The 21,437-nt window shown below is 37.3% G+C and overlaps 2 protein-coding genes and 1 long non-coding RNA gene across 6 annotated transcripts in view; 2 read left to right on the forward strand and 1 right to left on the reverse strand.

Moving 5' to 3' along the window:
* LOC107699739 (protein prenyltransferase alpha subunit repeat-containing protein 1) overlaps positions 1 to 3,312 on the forward strand; it is a 10,245-nt gene extending 6,933 nt beyond the window's left edge. Inside the window, exon 7 of the mRNA XM_016501090.1 lies at positions 1,077 to 3,312. Within this exon, the coding sequence (XP_016356576.1) occupies positions 1,077 to 1,422 (346 nt within the window). The 3' untranslated portion in view covers positions 1,423 to 3,312. The remainder of the gene's footprint in view (positions 1 to 1,076) is intronic.
* LOC107699741 (uncharacterized) overlaps positions 2,960 to 21,437 on the reverse strand; it is a 26,385-nt gene continuing 7,907 nt past the window's right edge. The window contains exons 2-3 of the long non-coding RNA XR_001635493.1: positions 16,331 to 16,334; positions 2,960 to 3,825 (exon numbers count right to left, since the gene is read on the reverse strand). This is a non-coding gene — a long non-coding RNA (uncharacterized LOC107699741). The remainder of the gene's footprint in view (positions 3,826 to 16,330; positions 16,335 to 21,437) is intronic.
* Positions 11,615 to 21,437, forward strand: part of apba1a (amyloid beta (A4) precursor protein-binding, family A, member 1a) — a 59,778-nt gene continuing 49,955 nt past the window's right edge. For all 4 annotated transcript variants that reach the window (XM_016501086.1, XM_016501089.1, XM_016501087.1 and 1 more), the window contains exon 1: positions 11,615 to 11,972. The gene's annotated coding sequence lies outside the window, so the exon portion shown is untranslated. The remainder of the gene's footprint in view (positions 11,973 to 21,437) is intronic.

Raw genomic sequence — 21,437 nt, forward strand, 5'->3', positions numbered from 1 at the left:
ATTTGTCATTGTGTTTTCTGACTTGTTATATTGTTTTCTGAATTGTTGTTGTGTTTTCTGAATTGTTATTTTGTTTTTTAGTCTTGCATTTGCGTTTGTAATTTGTTATTTTGTTTTCAGAATTGTGATTTGTTTTGCACTTCTCGGCCACCGTACTTTTAGGATACATTTATGGTGCATTTGAAAGCTTTTTAAAATGTGGGTTCATTGTAATTGCATGGTAAAGGGCAAGTAGCACATTTTACTATGGTAAATCCTGTTCCGTGGAAGTCAAGCAGTTTTGGAACTACATGAGGGTGAGTAAATGATGACACAATCTATGAGACAGCCAAGTGCATAATCAATGAGATATTAGTAATTAATTAGCAAGTAATTCTGAATGTAATATAGTTTATGATGTATTTTCTTTTATTTTGGATAGTGTTTTTTGTGGTTTTCGAAGATGAGGGCGTGTCTTTTAATAGTTAGTAAGTCTATTAGGCTAATTTTGCTATTCTGATGTTGAGCATTTTTGTATTTTCCCTGTGACTAATCATATCAGACCTGAATCCAGACTTAAATAATAATGTAAAGTGCATTTTAGTGTTGTCAAAAGTACCAACTTTGGTACCAGTCGGAACTGAAATGTAAAAAATGATGATACCAGCATTTCTCGCAAGCATTTTGAGCGTATTCTTAAACACCTCTGACTGGCCATTGTGATCACACGCTCAACAGATATGTCTGTGATTGGTTACAATGATCATCGCCTCACTCTCTTCACCAAGCGCTTACACAGATCTACGTGGGGTGTTTGAAAGTCGCATCTTTCAGTGGCTCTGTCAGTGAATCCCTGACATATCTGCTCATAGACGAATCGTCTGATAGACGCTGCTGTCAAACGCTCCTGTGTGTATGTTAAGAATCCGCTCAGCAGCGCTCAAAATGTTCATGGGAAATTCTGGTATCGTCATATTTTTTACATTTCAGCACTGGCTGGTACCGAAGTCGGTACTTTTGACAACACTAGTGCATTGTATTTTATAGTCAATTGTATTTCAACATTGAACAAATTCATATCCAGGCTTCTCCAACAGGCGACATGTCTTCTACCTGTGGCACCAGTGGCGGAGGGAGCACCTCCAGGAGGCAGGGTCACAATCTCCACCTCTCACCCACATTGATGTCCTCCTCAGCGAGGAGCCCTGTGATGAAGCCAGTGCTTCCCAGGCCATGGACGTTGACTGTGTTCTGGATGGGAGCAAACATGGAAGCTACACGCAGGACACCAAGCGACTAAAGCGGGGACCCCGGCTTCCCCACCCCGGACTTCCCTCCGAGCACACGTTTGTCTCTAGTATCCTCACAGGCTGCCGGAGCCCCGAGCAAAGCTGCTTTGCCATTGCCTACAGGAAGTGGCTGGACTCAGTTATAGGTCAGTAGCGTGAGAAACACTCCACCCACCATGATGTGGGAGAGCTGTGATCGGTCAACTTATTTCTGGCTCCAACCGCCCACACCCACTTCTCTGAAAACGGCTGGACTTCTTGGCCGGTTTGTCAGAGATGCTCTGCCGGAGCAAATTCCCGCTCATGATGAAAACCCATGACCCGTCTACACAGTCTAAGCCAGGTCTGTTTCAGCTGCTTTAGTTCAGGTACTGGATATCTCAGGTCTGTTATCAGTGTACAATCCTTTTCTCTATCAGAAGCTACAAGTTTGTATTTTTTTTTTTTCATATAGTTTGGTTGGTTTTTATGTTGTTTAAAGACTTCCACCACAAATCAATAATAGTATGCTCTCCTCATGCTGTCTGCAGTTTTATGATTCCTGACGGGAATCTTAAACGCACACTGTGGTGCACACTTGAAGGGAACACTTAGAGCCCAAAGTGATTCTGACCCAGTTTCCCTCTTTGTTTAATTGAGGGCAGACTGGCTCTGAATTCCATCTACTGCTCCTCTTTGGACTTTTGTACTAAAGCATGAAAATTTTTTCAATGAATATCTAGAAGTTTTGCTACAATCAGTAACGTGAGCACAATCATTGAATTTAAAGTTTCCTGGAGGCATTTGATATGAAATATTAGGGCTAAAGACAGACATTTTCATGAGTTTTAATAATCTTAAATAAATAAACTGATAACTGCACATGAAATTGACCGTTTCTAGGTGCTGTCCTCATTCAGGTGAGTATTTGTATTATATGACATATCTGTTGCAGGGTCAGCATTTCTTCAGTTCATGCAGATGATTCTTGGGCGTTTGAGAATAAATGTTCCTAAAGCTCATCATCATCACTCATTAGAATAACAAAGGCCACGTTGTCACATGGACTAGCCTCAGCATTTAAGCACTAGTTTTGGGTTCTAGTTCATCCAGGTGGTCTCAGATGCATGGGTTTTCATGATGAAAGGGAATTGCAGAAGCAGGAATAGGCTTTTCTCAGCTTGGCCCAAGCGTGGCTGCAGAAATAACATGCTGCCACGTTCAAGCCCATCTGGTGGTGGACCCCTGAGGGGCCTGGGTTTACAAATGCTGCTTTTTGTTTAACACTATTTTGAACTTAAAGTATATTTATGCAAATATGAAAAGTGAATTGTTGTTAGCTTCACTTATGTGATTTATTAAAGCTAATAAGCTATTAGACGGTTATGGTTGACTCACTGTTACTCAGTAATTATTCAACTTGTAATAAACTTTGAAGTTTCACAGGCTCAGTCGTGTATTGACAACTTAATTCATTCACAGCTTAGAGTAGGTTGTGAAAATCTGATTAGATTTTATTACATCTCGCTCTTAAATCAAGGACAATGTCCATTCTACATATGCAAAAACTATTCTAGTTAGGTGAAGTCATTTTAACATTCTAGGAAAGCTTATATGAATCATGTCTTTCAGCATATCTATAAGACTTGCACAGTTCGATCTTAAGTTTCACTTCATAAGTCTACTACTGTTCTTTTTTTTTTTTTTTTTGCGCACAGTTGCACAAGAACTAGATTTATGAAAGTAGTTGAGTTATGTAACTTCTAGACTGACTCAGACTTTATAAAGGGCCATGTCAGTGTGGTTTTCTGCATGTCTTGGAACCTGACATTTTTATTTTTCTTTGAGCTGCAGTAGCAAAATTACCGGATGTCTGTCACGGAATTCTGAAAGGTTCCCCTCAAGAATAAAGCCAGCTTTTCCTCCACACCATTCCTCTGTATAACGCAATGTTTAGCAACTGCACTGACAGCGTTTGATCATTTTTCACTCTTTATAAGTACAGGTGTGTGCATAGGTGCTTGTTTTATCTGATAATATTATAAGGTTTTAGCTTCAGCATCTCCCCCCTTACACCTGCTGTTAAATAAACAACTGCTAATAGAGTCCTGTATGGAAGAATGGTCTAAAACTGGAATGGATCTGCAACAAATGCCTTTATATTTTGTCACTCTGATTTGGTCAATCTGATCTGAATAGTTATCTTTTTGCATGTACATTATGTGTGTACTGTTGTATTGGGATCAAGGTCACATTGTCATTGTATTTGACTACATTTTATTATAATTTTTTGATTTCATGACCCATACATGCAGAGACCGAAAACATTGCATTGCTTTTTGGCTCCCTAAACAGTTAGCTCGTTGTATTAATGCTATAGGTGGTAAATGTATTGCCTAACTTAAACCCTTAATGGACAGTCTTATCAGTTATATTGTTGAAAACTTACAAATTACAATATTTTTGTCTTTATATCTGTTCAGGGCTTCCTATTCACATTATTCATTTCCTAAGCAGTTCACAAATAGTCCTGCATTACCTTAGAGGTTTTTAAATGTGTACATTAATGTGAATTACACTGAGGAAGCACATAGTATTTCCAGTTATGTCATGTCATTTTCCATTGTTGTAATGTCATTTCCTGTGTGAATACCAAAAATGTAACAGCAGTTACACTAAAGCATAAACAGGTTTTAAATTACTAGTACATCTATGTAGAAGCAGGACAGAGTTCATTTAGCTTTAGAAAGAACAAATGTAGCCTAAGATTTTGTATTTTCTTTATGTATTGTCTGATAAGCTGATAAGGTACTGTAGGTTTTTACAGCCACAATAACCAACATTTATAGCATCACATCCGTTATGTATTTTATATTTATTTGTATTAAAAACTGTATTGACCATAGTTGTTTTGTCAGTTCCCTACCACATTAAATAAAGCTACTCTGAAAAGGTCCATCTCACATTTTTATTTCCTATTATTTTGCATTCAGGACCATTTTATTAAGTTTTTTTTTTTTTTTTTTAAATCATGTCATATGTGTTTATTCGATTACACAGGATTATGGAAACAATTTACAAGAACAGCATCAGTCATGGGTCTAAAGAGCACATAATGTTCACAAATTTAGGGTTGGTAAGTTTTTTTTTTTTTTTTGTAGTGTTTTGGAACAAAGACTTGTGTTCATCAAGGCTGCATTTAATTGTTAAAAAAATACAGTAAAAACGAATTTGTTAAAGATTAGGGCTACACTAAAAAAAATAAAGTTTCCTATTTGTTTTAAAATGTGGTTTATACCTATCAAAGCAAAGCTGGATTTAAGCAGTTATTACTCCAGTCTTCAGTGTCACATGATCCTTCAGGAATCATTCTAATGTTGATTTGATGCTTTGGAACATTTTCAGTTATCAATGCTGAAAACAGTTGAGCTGCTCAGTATTTTTGTGGAAACAGTGACACATTTTTCAGAATTATTTGAACGAAAGATCAAACGAACACAAATGTATGTTCCTATGTAAAAGTCTTCATAGTTCTGATTAAATTAATGCATTCTTGCTTGACAAAAGAATTAGAAACTTTTGAACGGTAGTAGGCTATAATTTAACTGACGGCAATAAGAAGTTGAGAAAAATTATCTGTAGTAGGCTAAATAGTGTTTGCTTCCTCAATTTATTCTGTAGCTTTCTTTAGTCGGAGGGCTCGACAGTCATTTTGCAACCAGTTTAATTTCATGGCATCCAAAGGGCTTATACCGATTCGGTTCTTTAAGTTATTTCTAACTAGTAACTCAACGCATTTCATGTACACGTACAGCACAGTTTTGCCGAGAGCTGCAGCTCGTTCATTGAGAAATTAGGCAGCCTTCCGTGGTGTTTGATTAGCAGGTCTCTGATGGGAGGAGTCGGGCTTGCCCACAGACTGAGTGAAAGACAGGCGGGCGATGAAGATGGTGGATCCAGACACACACCGGGCGGACCGTTAGCTCTCTGGAAACTGCAGCATACGAACAGGTGAGAGATATGACAGAAGAGATCGTTTTACGCGCTATGTAATGTAATCATCGTCTGTCACAGAAGCGGTTTTGTTAAGTAAAACAGGAATAGTGTAATTAAAAAATAATTGTATTTCAATGAGATTAATTCAATGATGCGGTTCGTTCGTAGTGATTTACTGGTGTGATGTTGCTTTCCCTGCGGATGATGGGCTGAACAGTGTTTGTTTACACTAGAAAGGACAATTGTTGCTGCGGAAAGCACTGCATTACTACTCCCGGTTACCAGATACAACACAAAAGAAATATGAGGGCCTTAGGGTTCGTAACTTGGTTATCCAATGAAATCAATGCAATTTGCGATGCAAACAATATTATCATCATTAGCAAACAGAAAAATGCCTTCAACTAATTGAGTTTCCAACTATGTTTGTGTGTTGATTGAGAGTGGTGTTAATTCTGATGACTAGAATAATAGTGACTATCCGCTTCTCCAAAAAGATTTGTATTTTCCTGCAGGTTAAGGTTACACCAGTAGGTGGCAACAAGTGAGTGTGGTATTAGTGAATGACTAAATTCTTCACTCAATCCATTCGTTTCAAAACATCTACTGCCTCTGGAGGCAACAATTGGCTTAAGGCACATCCAAATCCAATCATTGTGAAACATTCTTTCTAATTAGATACCTTCATCTGGGCTGCGCTTCCCAAAGGCAATATGGTCGCAAGTTCTGTTGTTACCAATAGAGTTCAGCGGAACTTGGATCCATAGCTAGCTAACTAACTATGCTTATGGGAAATGCACACCCGATCGATTTTTGAAGAAAGCATAGATGTATCTGTCACTGCCTACGATATCCCACAATCCTGTTCGTTTGATTTTGTGACACCCCTTTCTCTCCTTATTGAGAATGACTCTGATTAACAACTAAATGAACAACATTCCTGCTAACCATTTTTGGTTCCCAGAACGTTCTGGGAATGTTACCCTACAGAGCAGTGGTGTGTGGTGCTGTTCTGAAATGAGGAGGCATAGTCCTTTTTTTTTTTTTATCAAATGTAAATTCATGTCCCATTCACATTTTCTTGGTTAGATAAACATTACTTATCAGAAAAAGAAAAAAAAACTATTCTATTTTATATTTTTACATTAATAATGTAATCAATATTCTATTTATTAAAGACAAGTAGCCTATTAATCACTAAGTCATCTTGCTGTTTTTAAGAATTTTACATTTATTCCAAAATAATAACTCAAGGCAGTAATCATTTAAACAATATATTTTATTTGTGAACTTATGTTCAGCTATTTTTTTTTAATAGTTAACTTTTAACTATTTTTGAATTTTTTTGGATCATCAGTCATCAAAGCTCAGTAAATATTGGTCACAGACACTTAGCGTGCTTACAATTTTACTTAAATTTTTACCAAGCTGATTACTCACTAAAAACTCCCACAGCTCATGTTTTCATGCCATTTTAAGTCTTATTTTGACATAACAAAGTGGTTATATCTAAATGTGTGAGTTGGTTACTTACTTTTTTAAATTAGTCTTCCCATTAACGCCATTATATTGTTCATTCAGACTGATTCATGAACGCGCAAGAACTCAAGAGGCGGGATTTATCTCATGAACTGATCACAGCCAAACATAATCAGTCATATACATATACTGTAAAAAAAATTAAAAAAAAACATGAATAGTGTCCATGAAGTCACCCGTAGGTTTCTGAAGAGCAATTTTGAAGCCCAAAGTGGGCGGAGCTGGCTGTCACCATCATGGCAGTGTGTCACCGCTCATTACTCCCAGATAATCGAAAAAAGGCAAAGAGACGAGATGTGGGTGGAGCTGGTTGCTAAAACCACGCCCACCTAACTCGACAGTGGTAACAGCAGCGGTAATCCACCTGTCACTCATGTGGCCACCCTCTTAATTATGCAGAGCTTTAAGGCTTAATATAATTTAAACGCAGAAACGCTGAATTCTGCGTGTCTCTGTGTTAATGAATGGCGCAGACACGTGGTTTTGTGTACTACTCGTATTGAAGCGCGCGTAATGCTTCCGATGATTTCAGCGTCTGCCGTCTCATTAATGAGGACATAAATACATGAACATCTCCAGAACTTCTCTGAGAGTCACTTCATGAGCATTTTACCGTTTAATTTGAGTAAAACTATCCTCATATCATATACACACAGAAATGTAAAGGTATTCACGGCAACCTGTCAAAATCAGGACTTCCTTTCAAGATGGCGCCGATGTGTGTGGCTGGCCGTCTGTCTGGGGCAGGTGTTTGTTTGTTGTTTTTATTATGTTTGACTTTTTTAACCAGACAAATCTGGGCACTTCTAACTTATGACCGGGATTAGCTATTGTCCATCAAATTAACTGTGGATGAGTCGCTGACGGCAGATTGTATAGGAGAGGGCCGCGGTCCTCCTCCCTTCCTGGCTAGTGTTCCCAACTATCTATGACGCCTGGCATATGATGCGCCACGCAGAAAGCGCTGCAGGAAAAGAGGATGTCGTGGAGGCATCGCCGTCAAATTAAAGACGCTGCGGACATTAAATCGTAAGCCCACAGGTTGGCTTTCGTCGCTCCCGCAGGCCGGTGTTTATGACCGGTTTGTTTCACGGCGTTTCTCGGAGGGGCCGTGCGGCTGGATTCAGCCGGTGGGATTGAGCTCTCTTGGGGTTCCATGAAGGTTCCCTCCACGACGCTTCCAGGGGAGAGGTGTGGATCTCAAGAATCTCCGCAGCTTGCGTCGTGAGAAATCCCCTGTTAAGGATTTAATACCAATCAAGCTGGCCCTGACAAATGCCCGCTCGGTGGTAAACAAAACTTTTATTTTGAATTATTTCATTATGACAAATGAACTGGACTTTCTCTTCATATCTGAAACCTGGCTAAAGGTAGGAGACTCATCGCCGCTATCTGAACTCTTGCCTGAGGGATACGTTTGCATTAATTCACCTCGCCCGTCGGGTCGCGGGGGAGGACTAATGACTATATACAAAAAAACTCTTCAATGCCAGCTGCTCTCGGTTGAACCACCACAGAGTTTTGAACTGCAACGGTTTCAAATTGCAGCTACAAACCCTATTACAGTCGCTTTAGTGTATCGGCCTCCGAAACCAAATAGAGTTTTTGTTCGGGAATTTTCCGATTTTTTGAGCGAAATGTACACAAAATATGATCGCTTTTTAATATTGGGTGATTATAATGTCCATATTTGTTGTGGCAATGACATGCTTTCAAGTGAATTTATAAATTTGATTGAGTCATTCGATTTGCAGCAATGGGTGAAAAGCCCCACCCACAAATTAGGCCATATGTTAGATCTGATCTTAACCCATAATTTGCAAGTTGATGACGTAACTGTTTGTGAAACTAATTTCTCTGATCATATGGCAATCCTTTTTAAGACTTTTAGTCGTTTGTTAAAGCAGACCTTTGATTGCGTATCACTGAGTTTACAAAAGTTTGTCTAGTGGAATATGTCCACTAGAGTTTAAACATGCTGTGGTGAGACCTCAGCTAAAACGAACAAATTTAGTTCAGGATGAAATGCAGAATTACAGACCAATCTCTCAGCTGTGCTGCTTTGCCTCAAAAAACTTAGAAAAAGTTGTATTGCAACAACTACTCTCATTTCTAAGCGAAAATTCTATAGGAGAAAGGTTTCAATCGGGGTTCAAAACAGCCCACAGCACTGAGACAGCATTATTGAAAGTGTTAAGTGATATTTTCCTGGCCTTAGACAAAGGAGATGATGTTGTTTTGGTGTTGCGTGTTTTTGCTTGTTGGAGTGCAGCTTTTGACATGATCGACCATAACATCCTCATCTCCCGTCTTGAACATTCAGTAGGGCTAAAGGGTACAGTCCTGAAATGGTTTCAGTCCTATTTGAGCAATAGATGTTTTTCAGTTAATTATAATAATAAAATCTCAGGTAAAAAACATCTTCCTTGGGGGGTTCTGCAAGGCTCTATCCTTTCTCCTATACTTTTTTCTTTATACTTGTTCCCTCTGGGCAGCATTTTTAGAAAGTATGGTGTATCATTTTATTGTTATGCCGATGACATGCAAATGTATTTACCAATCAGACATTCCACAAATTAATTTGAGTCATTTCTATAGTGTTTAAAGGACATAAAAAATTGGAGGGCGAAAATTTTTTTAATGCTAAATGAGGAAAAAACAGAGGTCATTGTTTTTAGCCACCCAAATAACTCCACAAAAAATGTATTGGATGCGAGCCCTCCGGCACCCTATTTGAAAAAAACAGTAAGAGATTTAGGCTTCCTAATGGATAATAACCTAAAATTAGTTAAGCAAATTAACTCAGTGGTTCGGGCTGGTTTTTATAATTTGCGTTTATTAGCCAAAGTTAAACCGTTCTTAAACTCAGACTCTGAAAGAGTAATTCATGCCCTTATTCTATCATGGCTGGATTTCTGTAATTCTTTGTATTCTGGCATCACCGCCACATCTTTGTCTCGACTACAATCAGTACAAAATGCTGCGGCGAGGTTACTAAAAAAGGTAAAGAAATATGAATCAATTACCCCTGTGTTAGTTTCTTTAAATTGGCTCCCAGTCCATTTTAGAATTAAATATAACATTTTACTGTTCGTGTTCAAATCGTTAAACAATCAGGCCCCATTGTATTTGGCAAACCTTTTAATCCCATATAATCCTCCTAGAACATTACGATCAGAGAATCAAAAATTACTTGTAGTGCCTAGAACAAATCGCCTATATAAAGGTGATCGGACCTTCGCTGTGATAGGGCCGAGACTTTGGAATGAGTTGCCCCTGCCGATCAGGTCTGCCAAATCACTGTCAATTTTTAAGAAACTGTTGAAAGCACATCTAATGTTGGTAGCATACAATGATTGAGGTGGTATTTTATATGCCAATGTGTTTTATGCTGTCGATGTTTGTTTTCATTCTTGTAAATAATCATACAATATTTCTTCAATGTTTTAATTGTAATATAAAATCCCCTTTATTTTCCAAAAAATCAAATTTATCATTAATTAAAAGATAAATTGAATGTTTTATGCCTTAAAAATGTAAATACACAACACAGAATTTCTGAGGGAAAAAATTATAAGGCTATTGTAAGAATAAATGAAACTAATAAATAAATAAATGAAAATGTTTTTATGCTTTCAAATAATTAGACATGCTGAAACAGAATTTGGTAACAATAAAACATAAGGTTGGAAAAAATAAAACATTTTTGGGCCCTAAACATGTAATTTTTGTTAAACTTAATAAATTGATGTTAAACTGTTTAAGTTTCATTATTTTAATTAATTAGACATGCTTTTTTATTAATACAATTTAATTTAACCAATAAAAAGGAGTCCAGAAAAATTAAAACGGAATCCCCCCCTCATGAAGGAGATGACTCTCCTTCAGTGTATGGGTGTGTTTGTTCATTATGGAATGCATCACATGTTTTAAAATAATGGAACAAATATGGCAAAACACTCAAGGTAACACCATATTTAAATTTTGACAGGAACGAAAACGAGGCTGTGAGGGAGAGAAGTAGGCCTATGGATTGTAGGCCTACTGTTGTTTAGCAATGATTGTTCAGCTGACAAAATGTCTGTCAGTAGACTTTCAGTAGACAAAAACTCCATAAAATAGTTTTGAAAGTTGTGAGTTGTTGAAAATTAGGTAGGCTAGTCTTTGGACCTTATACAGTGTGTTCCATGTTTGATTGTAAAGACTGTAAGCCTAGTTTTTATTAGCTTTAAATTCAATATGGCGTATATTAGTGAAAGCAGTCGGAGCAAATATTTAGTAAATATTTAAGAATGAGACAAAACATACGGTATGATCATGGCACTGCATGTGGGCAAGTTCTTTTTTTTAATCATTATTATTGTTATTATTATAGGCCTATTATTATTTGGGTTCATGTATGTTTATTTCTTCTGTTGATCAGATTATTTCAGGTTTACACTACTCAAAATTTAGTTCGGATCGAGTTGAATCGGATCGATTGAGGTGTTTACATGAAGACAATTTAGTCCGGTTGAGCCTTCAGTCCGATTATAAAGGGATTATTTTATTGCATGTAAAAAACATAGCTAGTGAATTAAATTAAGAGATTCAAAACACCGGTTTACGAAAGGCACACCATTAATTAAGAGTGTGTTTATGTAGGAGGAGTGTGAAAATGAATCAGCCTCACTTTAAAGCTGCTGGACACAGATTTCACGTAATCTCCGTTACGGATGTTGAAGTGCCACAACTGATGACTCACTGTAGTCTCTCTCTCTCTCTATCTCTCCCCCCCCTCTCTCCCCCTCTCTCTCTCTATATATCGCCGCGATTGTAAACGCACTCCCTTCTATCTCTGTGGTCCACAGCGGTTCGGCGTTTTTGCAAAATAGTGCTCTGCTGTTGAATGGCGCCCTCGGAATACGCTTGCGCTGTAGGCATTACCAACCTGCTTTCCTGCCAAATACATGCCCTAGATGCAGACTCACTGCGCGACGTCGGATGCTGTGTGCAGGTGGGAGAACAAAACACTCGCGTGGAAACTGACTGAGAACAAGGCAAAATGACAAGGACAGGTCTTGCAGTTGGTTGATAAAGAAAAGCCTTCGTTAGACCTCGCCGCACATATTCTTTCGTTATAAGCTACATCCATCCACAATATCACACCTTTACTCTCTCCGAGTGATGCTTCTGCTGCTGTCTATGCAGGTAGGGCTGCGAAAACACGCAGTTTACGCATTGCATTGATGTTTTGATTGGCAAGGAGTATTTCCAAATAAATTTTTGAAATGCTTGTGTTTTATGCGTTGTTATGACAGGTTAGTTTACTTTTAATACCTTTAAGGAAAAAATGTCGTGGTTTATGTCGCAGTACGCTGCTTTTAAGGACGTCAGTGATCCAGGGAGTAGGTAACTAACGACCTGCCCTTTGCAAATGTATAATTGCAAATGTATAATAGCGAATTGGTCAGAAAGTCATTAAGTGTTGCTTGGTGACAAATGTATGTGTAAATGTTAAATGCTTCGGGTTGAAGAGCTCTGAATATGGGAGTGTTCTCAGAAGACTCTTAAAACCTTCTCACTATCAAGCCATGACTGAGCAAATAACAAAATAACAGCAATAACATCAGAGGGGAGATTTGGCATCTGTGCATTAGCATTAGTGTCTTAAGCAGGGGAAAATTGTCATTTTTGTGTGATTTTACTATGAACTTAAGTGTGATTGTGTTCTGGACAGTGAAATTTGCTGAGCACTGCTCTACTGGGGTATTTATACAAATATTGTTTTTCTGGACATGGTCTTGTGCTATTATGTGGAGTTTTGTAAATAATATGGTCATCTTGGAAGCACCTTGGAATTTCATAAATATCAAATAGAATATATGAAAATGGTACTGTGTAACTGTAATGATTTATTTATTTATTTATTTATTTAATGGACAAGTCACCATGGCATGCCAAATATTTCAGTAAGCACTTAAATACCATCGTATGCATCAAAGTACCGTGTTACTGCCACAGTACTTTTTATATTTTTTATACTTCTGATATATTTAAGACTGTCCGTGTGCCTCATCAGTTTTTATATATCGTGCAGTAAGTTGTGTGATAACTACAGCTCATGGTGACTGTTTGTAGAAGACAGACATTTTAGAGGTTATTTGCTATAGACCCATCCAAGCACACATGGATATTTGTCACCGCACACAGAGAGAAGAGATCAAAGGTGATCCTAAACTGAATTTCCCTAGAGGCATTCACTGATTTTTTTCTAGTATTTCTCTGGCTGTTGCTGGCCATGTTTTTAAATAAGCTCTTGTTTGTGAGCTGAGTGAAGCCTCCGGTCCCAGTTGTAGGTCTTTCTAGGCAAATGAGTGGGGAAGCTGAAATGGGAAATGTCCCTCCCAGAAGGGCTCTTTGACCTGCAGTATTATGGGTTTTCTCTGATTACTGCTCTCTCTGTATGGAGAGCATCACACTCTTTCTAGTCGGCTTCCATAGGGGAGTTTCCTGTATGTTATACAGCTGTATATTCCCTTTTAAAAAAAATCACATATTTCCTATTGAAAAAGAAAATTGGGGTAGGACATATTTAAAAAAAAAAAAAAAAAAGATGTCCCCCCGTTGTCTTATGCCTTATTTGGGATATTAAGCATGTTTGCTAATTGTTGGAAGGTTGTATTTGGGACATTCTGGGACCTTCACATTGTAAAGAGCACTGCACTCAATGACATTTATGACTAGGAGGTGATATCAATATTTTGTCAAATAGAAGTGACTCGATATTTTAAAAGGTTTTTTTTTTTTTTGCTTTTAGGACTACACTAGAATATTTATGACTTTAAAGTTGTCAGTATTACTAATAAAGTTACAGATGTTACAGGATAAAAAAATCACACTCTCTGAACCCAAGTTTGGATTTAATTTGGATCTTTAAGTTCAACATTTTGTAATGTTTCAATACAGACTTGAAGCCTATGAGGAATTAGATGATATTTTTGGAATAAAGAAAAAGAAAAAAAAACATCCATATACTATAATTCAAAAGTCTGAGGTATGTTTTTTTTTAAGTTTTATTTAGCAAGTATGCATCATATTGGTCAAAAATTACAGTAAAAACATTTATAATATTACAAAAGATTTCTATTTCAAATAAATGTTTAAATACATATTTCTTTAGAACATTCTATTAATAAAAAAACAGTTTTCACCAGAATATTAACTGTTTTTAGCATTGTTAACAATAAGAAATCTTGGTAACACTTTAGATTAGGGATCATATTCATTATTATTAAAAGTTTTCCCTCAATAAACTACTAATTTGCTGCTTATTTATAGTTCGTAAGGCAGTTGTTCAGTTTAGGTATTGGGTCGGGTTAAGGGATCTAAAACATGGTCATGCAGAAATATGTGCCTACTAAGTACTAATAAACAGCCAATATGCTAGTAATATGCATGCTAATTAGCAACTAGTTAATAGTGAGAATTGGACCTTAAAATAAAGTGATACCGAAATCTTTCTTAAGCATCAAATGATTTCTGAAGGATCATGCGACACTGAAGACTGGAGTTAATGACTGTTGAAAATTCTGCTTTTTCGTCACTTACATTTTTAAATGTATTTGAATTGTAACCAGTCATTTTAATTTGTAATAATATTTCACGTTATTATGGTTTTTACAGTATTTTTAATCAAATAAATGCTTGGTGAGCATAAGAGGCTTTATGCCAAAAACATGAACAAACCTTACTAACCCCAAACATTTGAACGATAGTGTATGTGCATGTGTTTTTCTACACCAGATATATAGGCTATTTCATAATAGTCTTATTTAATACATATTAATAAATCATTCACATATTCATCCAGTTAATGAATAGTGCAGTCAGGTTGTTTAGTGAGATAAAGCAAATTCTCTTACCTGTTTTAAACGGTGTATTTAAAGAGCTGAGGCCCTCCTGGGATGCAGCCGGCTCCAGGGTTTGGGATTGTATTAATTTTTAAGCAGCGTGTGTTGAGTTTTGTTTGGTGGCTTCATATGAAATCTTGAAAGTGAAGCAGCTGCACTTCACAAATACTGGGAGTCCGATGTGGCCTTGGGCCAGTTTTCCTCATGTATTATTTGTCTTGTGTGGCCTTTCAAGTCAGCAAATTTCTGTCACTACATTTCAGAGAAATTATTAAACTGCTTTCACAGTCTGTTTTTTTGACTTAGTCAAAGATTTTTTCATTAGTATCCTCAGGGCCAACACAGAGGAACTCCACTCCAGTGCCTGAATTGTTTTAAACAAATGCAGTGTGAATATCTACGAGGACAGAATGATGACTGTGGTTGTAATGAAGATCTCAAGGCATGGATGGTATATTTTATCCATTCATTTCCAAAGAACTTTAATAGGTGCTGTAAAGTTTTGTTCATTCAGACCATGTCAACATGCACGCCTTCATTACCGGAGGTCACGTCCTTGTGTCAACACAGTGAATGTTTTCACACACCTTTTACTCTAGTAATATTATCAATAGTCATATTCAGACCGTTACTGACCGGAGTTTAATGACGGCTATTCATTTACATGGCAGCATTGAAAGTGACTGAGTGAATTATAGGTGTACAAAAATGTTATAACTAATTAAGTGCTTTTACGTGATTTAAATGTCAGCGTAAAAGTAGGTTAGCTGATACTGTAATATGCAGAGTGTGGAGGACAGAGCAGTGGACAGACTGTCATAAAGGAAGATGAAGTTGCCCTTTGTAGATGATGTGAGAGCTCAGTTTTTTAAAGGGGTCATATGATGCAATTTAAATTTTTCCTTTCTCTTTGGATGCGTAAAAAGACAGTATAAATCATTATAATCAATTATGTCCCCACTGGATGCAACAAATGCCTCGTTTATAATGGGTTTTAATGTTTTTGTCTCTTCGCTCCGGCCGGGACAAGGCATCACAGTATGGTAAGGGGCGTAACATTTCCGTCACACGCTTGAGGTATTCGGTCAATCACAACGCACTGGATAGCTGGCCAATCAGAGCACACCTCACTTTTCAGACCGATGAGCTTTGTAAAAATCAACGCGTTTCAGAAAGGCGGGGCATAGAGGAGAAACAATAATGTACAGTATGTGGAAAATAATGTGTTTTTTGAACCGCATAAATATTTCTATACACCAAATACACAAAATAATGTTCTTTTTAGCAACCTCATACGACCCCTTTAACATTTAGAAGAACCGTTTGACCAAAAATGTAATCTTGAGCATGCAAGAACCAGAGGTTTGACGTTAATTGACGTTTAAGGTTTGTTTTGCCATATTTGTTGTAGTCAGTGTTAGAGATCAACCGATAATCAGTTTTTACCAATATTTTTTTGGTATTTGATAATTTTTTCTAAATGTGAATGACAATGTTTATTTTTATACAAGTTAGCCAATAGAAACAACTCCTAAACTAGTTTAAAATTAATTATTACATTTATGCAAAGTTGAGTTGAGTTTATATTCTTTATTTGAAAAATTTGTCAAGTTTTTTAGTAATGTTGCTTCTGCTGCTGTTATAAAAATAGAAAACTAGGCTACGTTTTATTGTTGTGATGTGAAGATGAAATTTATCAAAAAGCAGAAATAAATCAAAAGAAAAGAAAAATTGTTTCAGAATATCAGTAATTGGACATATAAACACAATAATATCAGTTCTAAACAAACAAAATCGGTCTGAGTATGCGCATGTTGGCAATTATTTAATTTACGAGTAAATAAAAGCTTAAATTTTAATCTCCTCCTTATACAAAGTGATCGTGTCACTTACAATATAAACTTGCAATATGCCTGTCAAGTCATTTCACATTACCTTTGTCCTTTTTGGAATTTGAAAGTTTTGGACTCCATAATATAGAAGAAAAAACGGAACGGCATGAGGATGAGTAAATGATGACAGATTTTTCATTTTTAGGTGAACTATCCCTTTACTAAGTTCAAAGAGGAAGGAAAATTCAGTCCTGAATAACTAGTCTGTTTACTCTAGACTGTCAAATGCTAATGGCTTGGATGGAAGTTTTCAGTTTTCCATCTTGTGATTACTTTAATTACAAGAGATAAAAGCTTTCTTTTATCAAGCCAAAATATTCTTTACACTTGTTTTGCACCATCTGGCAGTGGTTTGTTTGTTCCCTTTGTTGTTTATCAAGGAGTCATAAACTTATGGAGGCTGCTGTAAAAGAGGTTTGGCCATAATTAGATTCAAATTTACTTGCATAGAATTATAATGAATGTTCTATAAGGCACTGCAGCAAAATTAATAGAAAGAGCCAGACTGAAGAGTCTGTGCTTAATTATAGGCTGATTTTAACAATCTCGACTTGTTCTTTAAGCCTGGCAAAATTTTTAGAAGTTGTAATTAATTTTTAGGAATCTGCAGGAAGGAATGACTAGGTCATGTTTCTAGTATGAATACATTTTAATAGGCATAATCCTCTGAGTTGTGATGCTGGTGAGAAAGCAAAGCTGACAGAATATTAATACAGGGGCAACTGACAACAGAGACTTTAACTGACCGTGCATAATAGGCTTTTCTAAATGACTTGATCAATAATCATTAATATCACAATCTCCTCTATAATTTTAGCAAAGCTGGTTTTGTGATGTTGATTTTGCTGGATTATTTTGTTTCTACTGGGGATAGAAGATTCCTTAGGATGTGTTTGGGGACATTTTTGAAATTCAGAGTTCATTTAACATCAGTTTATCTTGGGATCCCAAACAGGACATGTGTTAAACTCTATGGAGTAAGTTGTCACAATGGGAACCAATTGGAACAAAATAAGTAAAACGGTTTCTGCGGGTCTTAAAAAGTCTTAAAGGGGTCCTATTATGCTCTTTTACAAAGTCTTGATTTTGTTTTGGGGGTGTACTAGAACATGCTCTCATACTAGGTTGTTCGAAAAACATTATTGTTCACATATTTTATATTATTACAACACCTCTCTCCCCAGTCTAGCATGAACAGCTCGAATAGTTCCTGTATCAAATGAAGGCCTGCCTTCTGAAATAGGGGTCATATGATGCGATTTCAATTAATCCTTTCTCTTTGGGGTGTTACAAGCTCTTGGTGCATAAAGAAGATCTGTAAAGTTGCAAAGACTAAAGTCTCAAATCCAAAGAGATATTCTTTATAATCATTTTTATTCTCAAACAGCAACATTACAGACTTACTAAAGTTGAAAAAGTGAAAAGGCATAATAGCCCCTTTGATTCGCTGTTCCTAAAAAGGTCTTAAAGAAGAGCAGAAAGTCCTAAATTAATAAAATCATGGCTTTAAAGTCCCCATGAAATCAAAATTGAATTTTTTTTTGGTTTTTGGTATGAATATGTTAGGCTTAAGATTATCTATAAGCTAGTGTGCTCCAAAATAATGACAAAATTCGATTTTACAAGATATAGGCATTCAAAACTTACAGTCTCTCACTTCCGCCTATATGGATCAGTGATTCTGATGACATCACACTGCACTTCAGCGTTTCATCAAACTTTCTGTCCAATCAAATGCTCTCTCAACCCTCTACATTGCGAGTAAATCACTCGCATATGCGACTAAATCTTCACTCTGGGCGACTAAATGATGTCTAATATTAGCCAATTGCTAATAAATTCTCAAATTTTACTCGCCAGTGTGAGTTGGAGGCTAAGTATCCACCTTTTTCCTATGCCCCATGATGCTTTGTGCGAATTATGGGTGGAACTTCCGTTACGATGTAAACAATCATTCGCTGCAGTCACAGTGTCGCTACTCATTCATAGCAAGATGTGGAATCACACGCTGACAGAACTTATAAAGGACAACATCAACATACCCGTCCCTTCCTTAATAGAGGAATGGGAGGACGATTTAAAAAAGTGGCCGCGCATAACGTACAGTAGCATTTTTAACTACTTTGTTGATTCAATTGCTTGTGACGGTAAGGCAATGAGCAATTTGAAAAGCTCAGAGGCTTACCAATACCTTCACAGTAATAAAGTAGGTCGTGTGCTATTCAAAGATGTGGGCAATGATTTCGTGTACTTAAAAGCTGATGTAGAGCCGAGTCAAAGCCTGAATGTGTCACACCATAAAGCTTGGGTTTTAGTGTCTACGTCAGGTGTCATACAGACGGCAGGGTGCTCATGTATCGCAGGTCCAGGGCGCTCATGTTGTCACGCAGCTGCAGTAATGTGGAAGGTCACAACTGAGCACCTAGAAATGGACATTCCATTTTACAAAAATTATGCAGAAGCTCATGTGCAACAGCTACAGAAATTTTACTTTTTGCACATGCTGCCAGCATTAGTTGATGATTTTGCTGATAAGAAGATAAATCTGTGCAAGAAATACCTGCAGCTTTTAAACAAGTAGAGGGTGAGGAATGTGGTACACAGTATACAAAACATACCAATACAATGTAAATAAGTTTCATCAGTTTATTTTTTAAGCAACATGAGAATGAAATACATGAAAGAATCCTGTAAATATTTTTACTGTCTACATAGTGTACAAAAACAACATGTATTAATAACATGTATCTTGTTAATGACATTAAACTATAAGCACATGCAGTTTAAGTGATGATACATGTTTATCTATGTGCTTGAGATAAGCTCCCCTCTTAGATTTACAAGAGCAGCACAAATTTGCAGTATTTTATCAAACTCTGTGGCGATTCAATTGCCAAGGTGTTCATAGAGGGCTGTCTCTAGAACCCGAAGCATCCCGCCCCCTGCACTATAAATAGACGCTGAAGCTGCGGCTCAAATCGGTCACTTGTTCACAGGATTTGTATTTTCTGTTCGGTGAATGGCACGTAGTGCACTATATAAGGGATAGGGAACGATTCAGACAGTGTAAATATGCTTTCCGTTGAGGTGAATGAAGTCTGGTTTCACGCTGTAAAACGCCACACTGTGCACACAGTCTGCTCCGGTCCAACCGTAAACTCTAGTGTGAAGGCGCACGCTCCGTCGCTTTGTTTCACACACACGCGGCGAGAGAGGGAGAGAGAAAATTGACGCGCTACCTATGCGCACTACATGTAAACTTTGTTGTATTTTGCTGTCAAATTAAAGTTCCTTTGGAATTCTTCAGCCTTTAAGAACTACCGCTTTCTCCGGTAGTGGGCGGAACTAATGCGCAAACGGCAATCCGGTGAATGGCATGCAGTGCACTGTATAGGGGATAGGGAACGATTCAGACAGTGTAAATAGACAGTGTAAATATGCTTTCCGTTGGGGTGAATGAAGTCTGGTTTCGCGCTGTGTCACGTTAACCGCCACACCGTGCATGCAGTCTGCTCTGGACCAGAGACACGATACACGGATCGAATCATATGCACGAGTCGGCGCAGACCATAAAACTTAACGGACCCATTTGAATCCTACACAGAATGCTATATTTTATAGCAATATGAGATTGTGGCTGTCAAATGCGTCTTTACCGTGCTCAACGGCTCTGGTCCAAACTATAACTGTGATATAAACAAAACGCTGTTGGCTATTTTAAAAAGGGGGCAGGACTGCTTGATATGTCCCGCCCTGACTTCCCGTTTCAGTTGAAAAGATGTCAACACAGAACAACGCTGAGTGTTTCAAAGCACTTCAGTGGACCTTTAAATGTTACATCACATGGCAAAACATGAATTTCATCCTCTGTATTTTAATTAATACAAAAACCTAAACTTCCTAAAATGAAGATACATTTACTTGAGAGGCTAATTGAAACATGTAACAACATGAAATGAGTATATGCTTATAACAAGAACAAAAATCTGTCAATTGGATATAAAACTTGTTTTCCCTTTGAATTAAAGGGTTAGTTCAGCCAAAAATGAAAATTATGCTGTTTTACTCACTCCCGAGGCATCCTAGGTGTATATGACTTTCTTCTTTCAGACGAATCCAGTCGGAGTTATATTAAAAATTGTCTTGGATCTTCCAAGCTGTTTAATGCCAGTCAGCGGGTGTTGCAATGCTTCAGTCCAAAAGAAGTGAAATAAAAAGCACCCATCCATAAAAAAAGTGTCTCACACAGCTCCAGGGGGTGAACAAAGTCCTGTAGCGAATTGATGCGTTTTTGTAAAAAAAAAACCATATTTAAAATGTAATAATCAATTTAATCTAGCTTGCGCTCGCTGTTGTACACGGAAGCAGCTCCGGGCGGGTGACGTAAGACGTCGGTGTTGCGCATGCGCCGCTCAGAAGTGACGAATGCGGAACGTCATCCGCCCGGAGCTGCTTCCTTGTACAACAGTTGGGGCAAGCTAGATTGAAGTGATTATTACGTTCGCATCGATTCGCTACAGGAGGACTTTGTTCACCCCCCGGAGCCGTGTGAGACACTTTTTTTTACGGATGGGCGCTTTTTATTTAATTTCTTTTGGACTGAAGCAATGCAACACCCGCTGACTGCAATGATAGAGCTCGAAAGATCAAAGACAATTTTTAATATAACTCCGACTGGATTCGTCTGAAAGAAGAAATTCATATACACCTAGGATGACTTGAGAGTGAGTAATTTATGGGCTAATTTTAATTTTTGGGTGAACTAACCCTTTAAGTTGCACGGGTATATTTGAAGCCAACAATACACTGTATGGGTCAAAATTATCGATTTTTCTTTTATGCCAAAAATCATTAGGATATTAAGTAAAGAT

This window comes from Sinocyclocheilus anshuiensis, unplaced genomic scaffold, assembly GCF_001515605.1.
Source record: "Sinocyclocheilus anshuiensis isolate Anshui unplaced genomic scaffold, SAMN03320099.WGS_v1.1 scaffold278, whole genome shotgun sequence".
NCBI lineage: Eukaryota > Metazoa > Chordata > Actinopteri > Cypriniformes > Cyprinidae > Sinocyclocheilus > Sinocyclocheilus anshuiensis.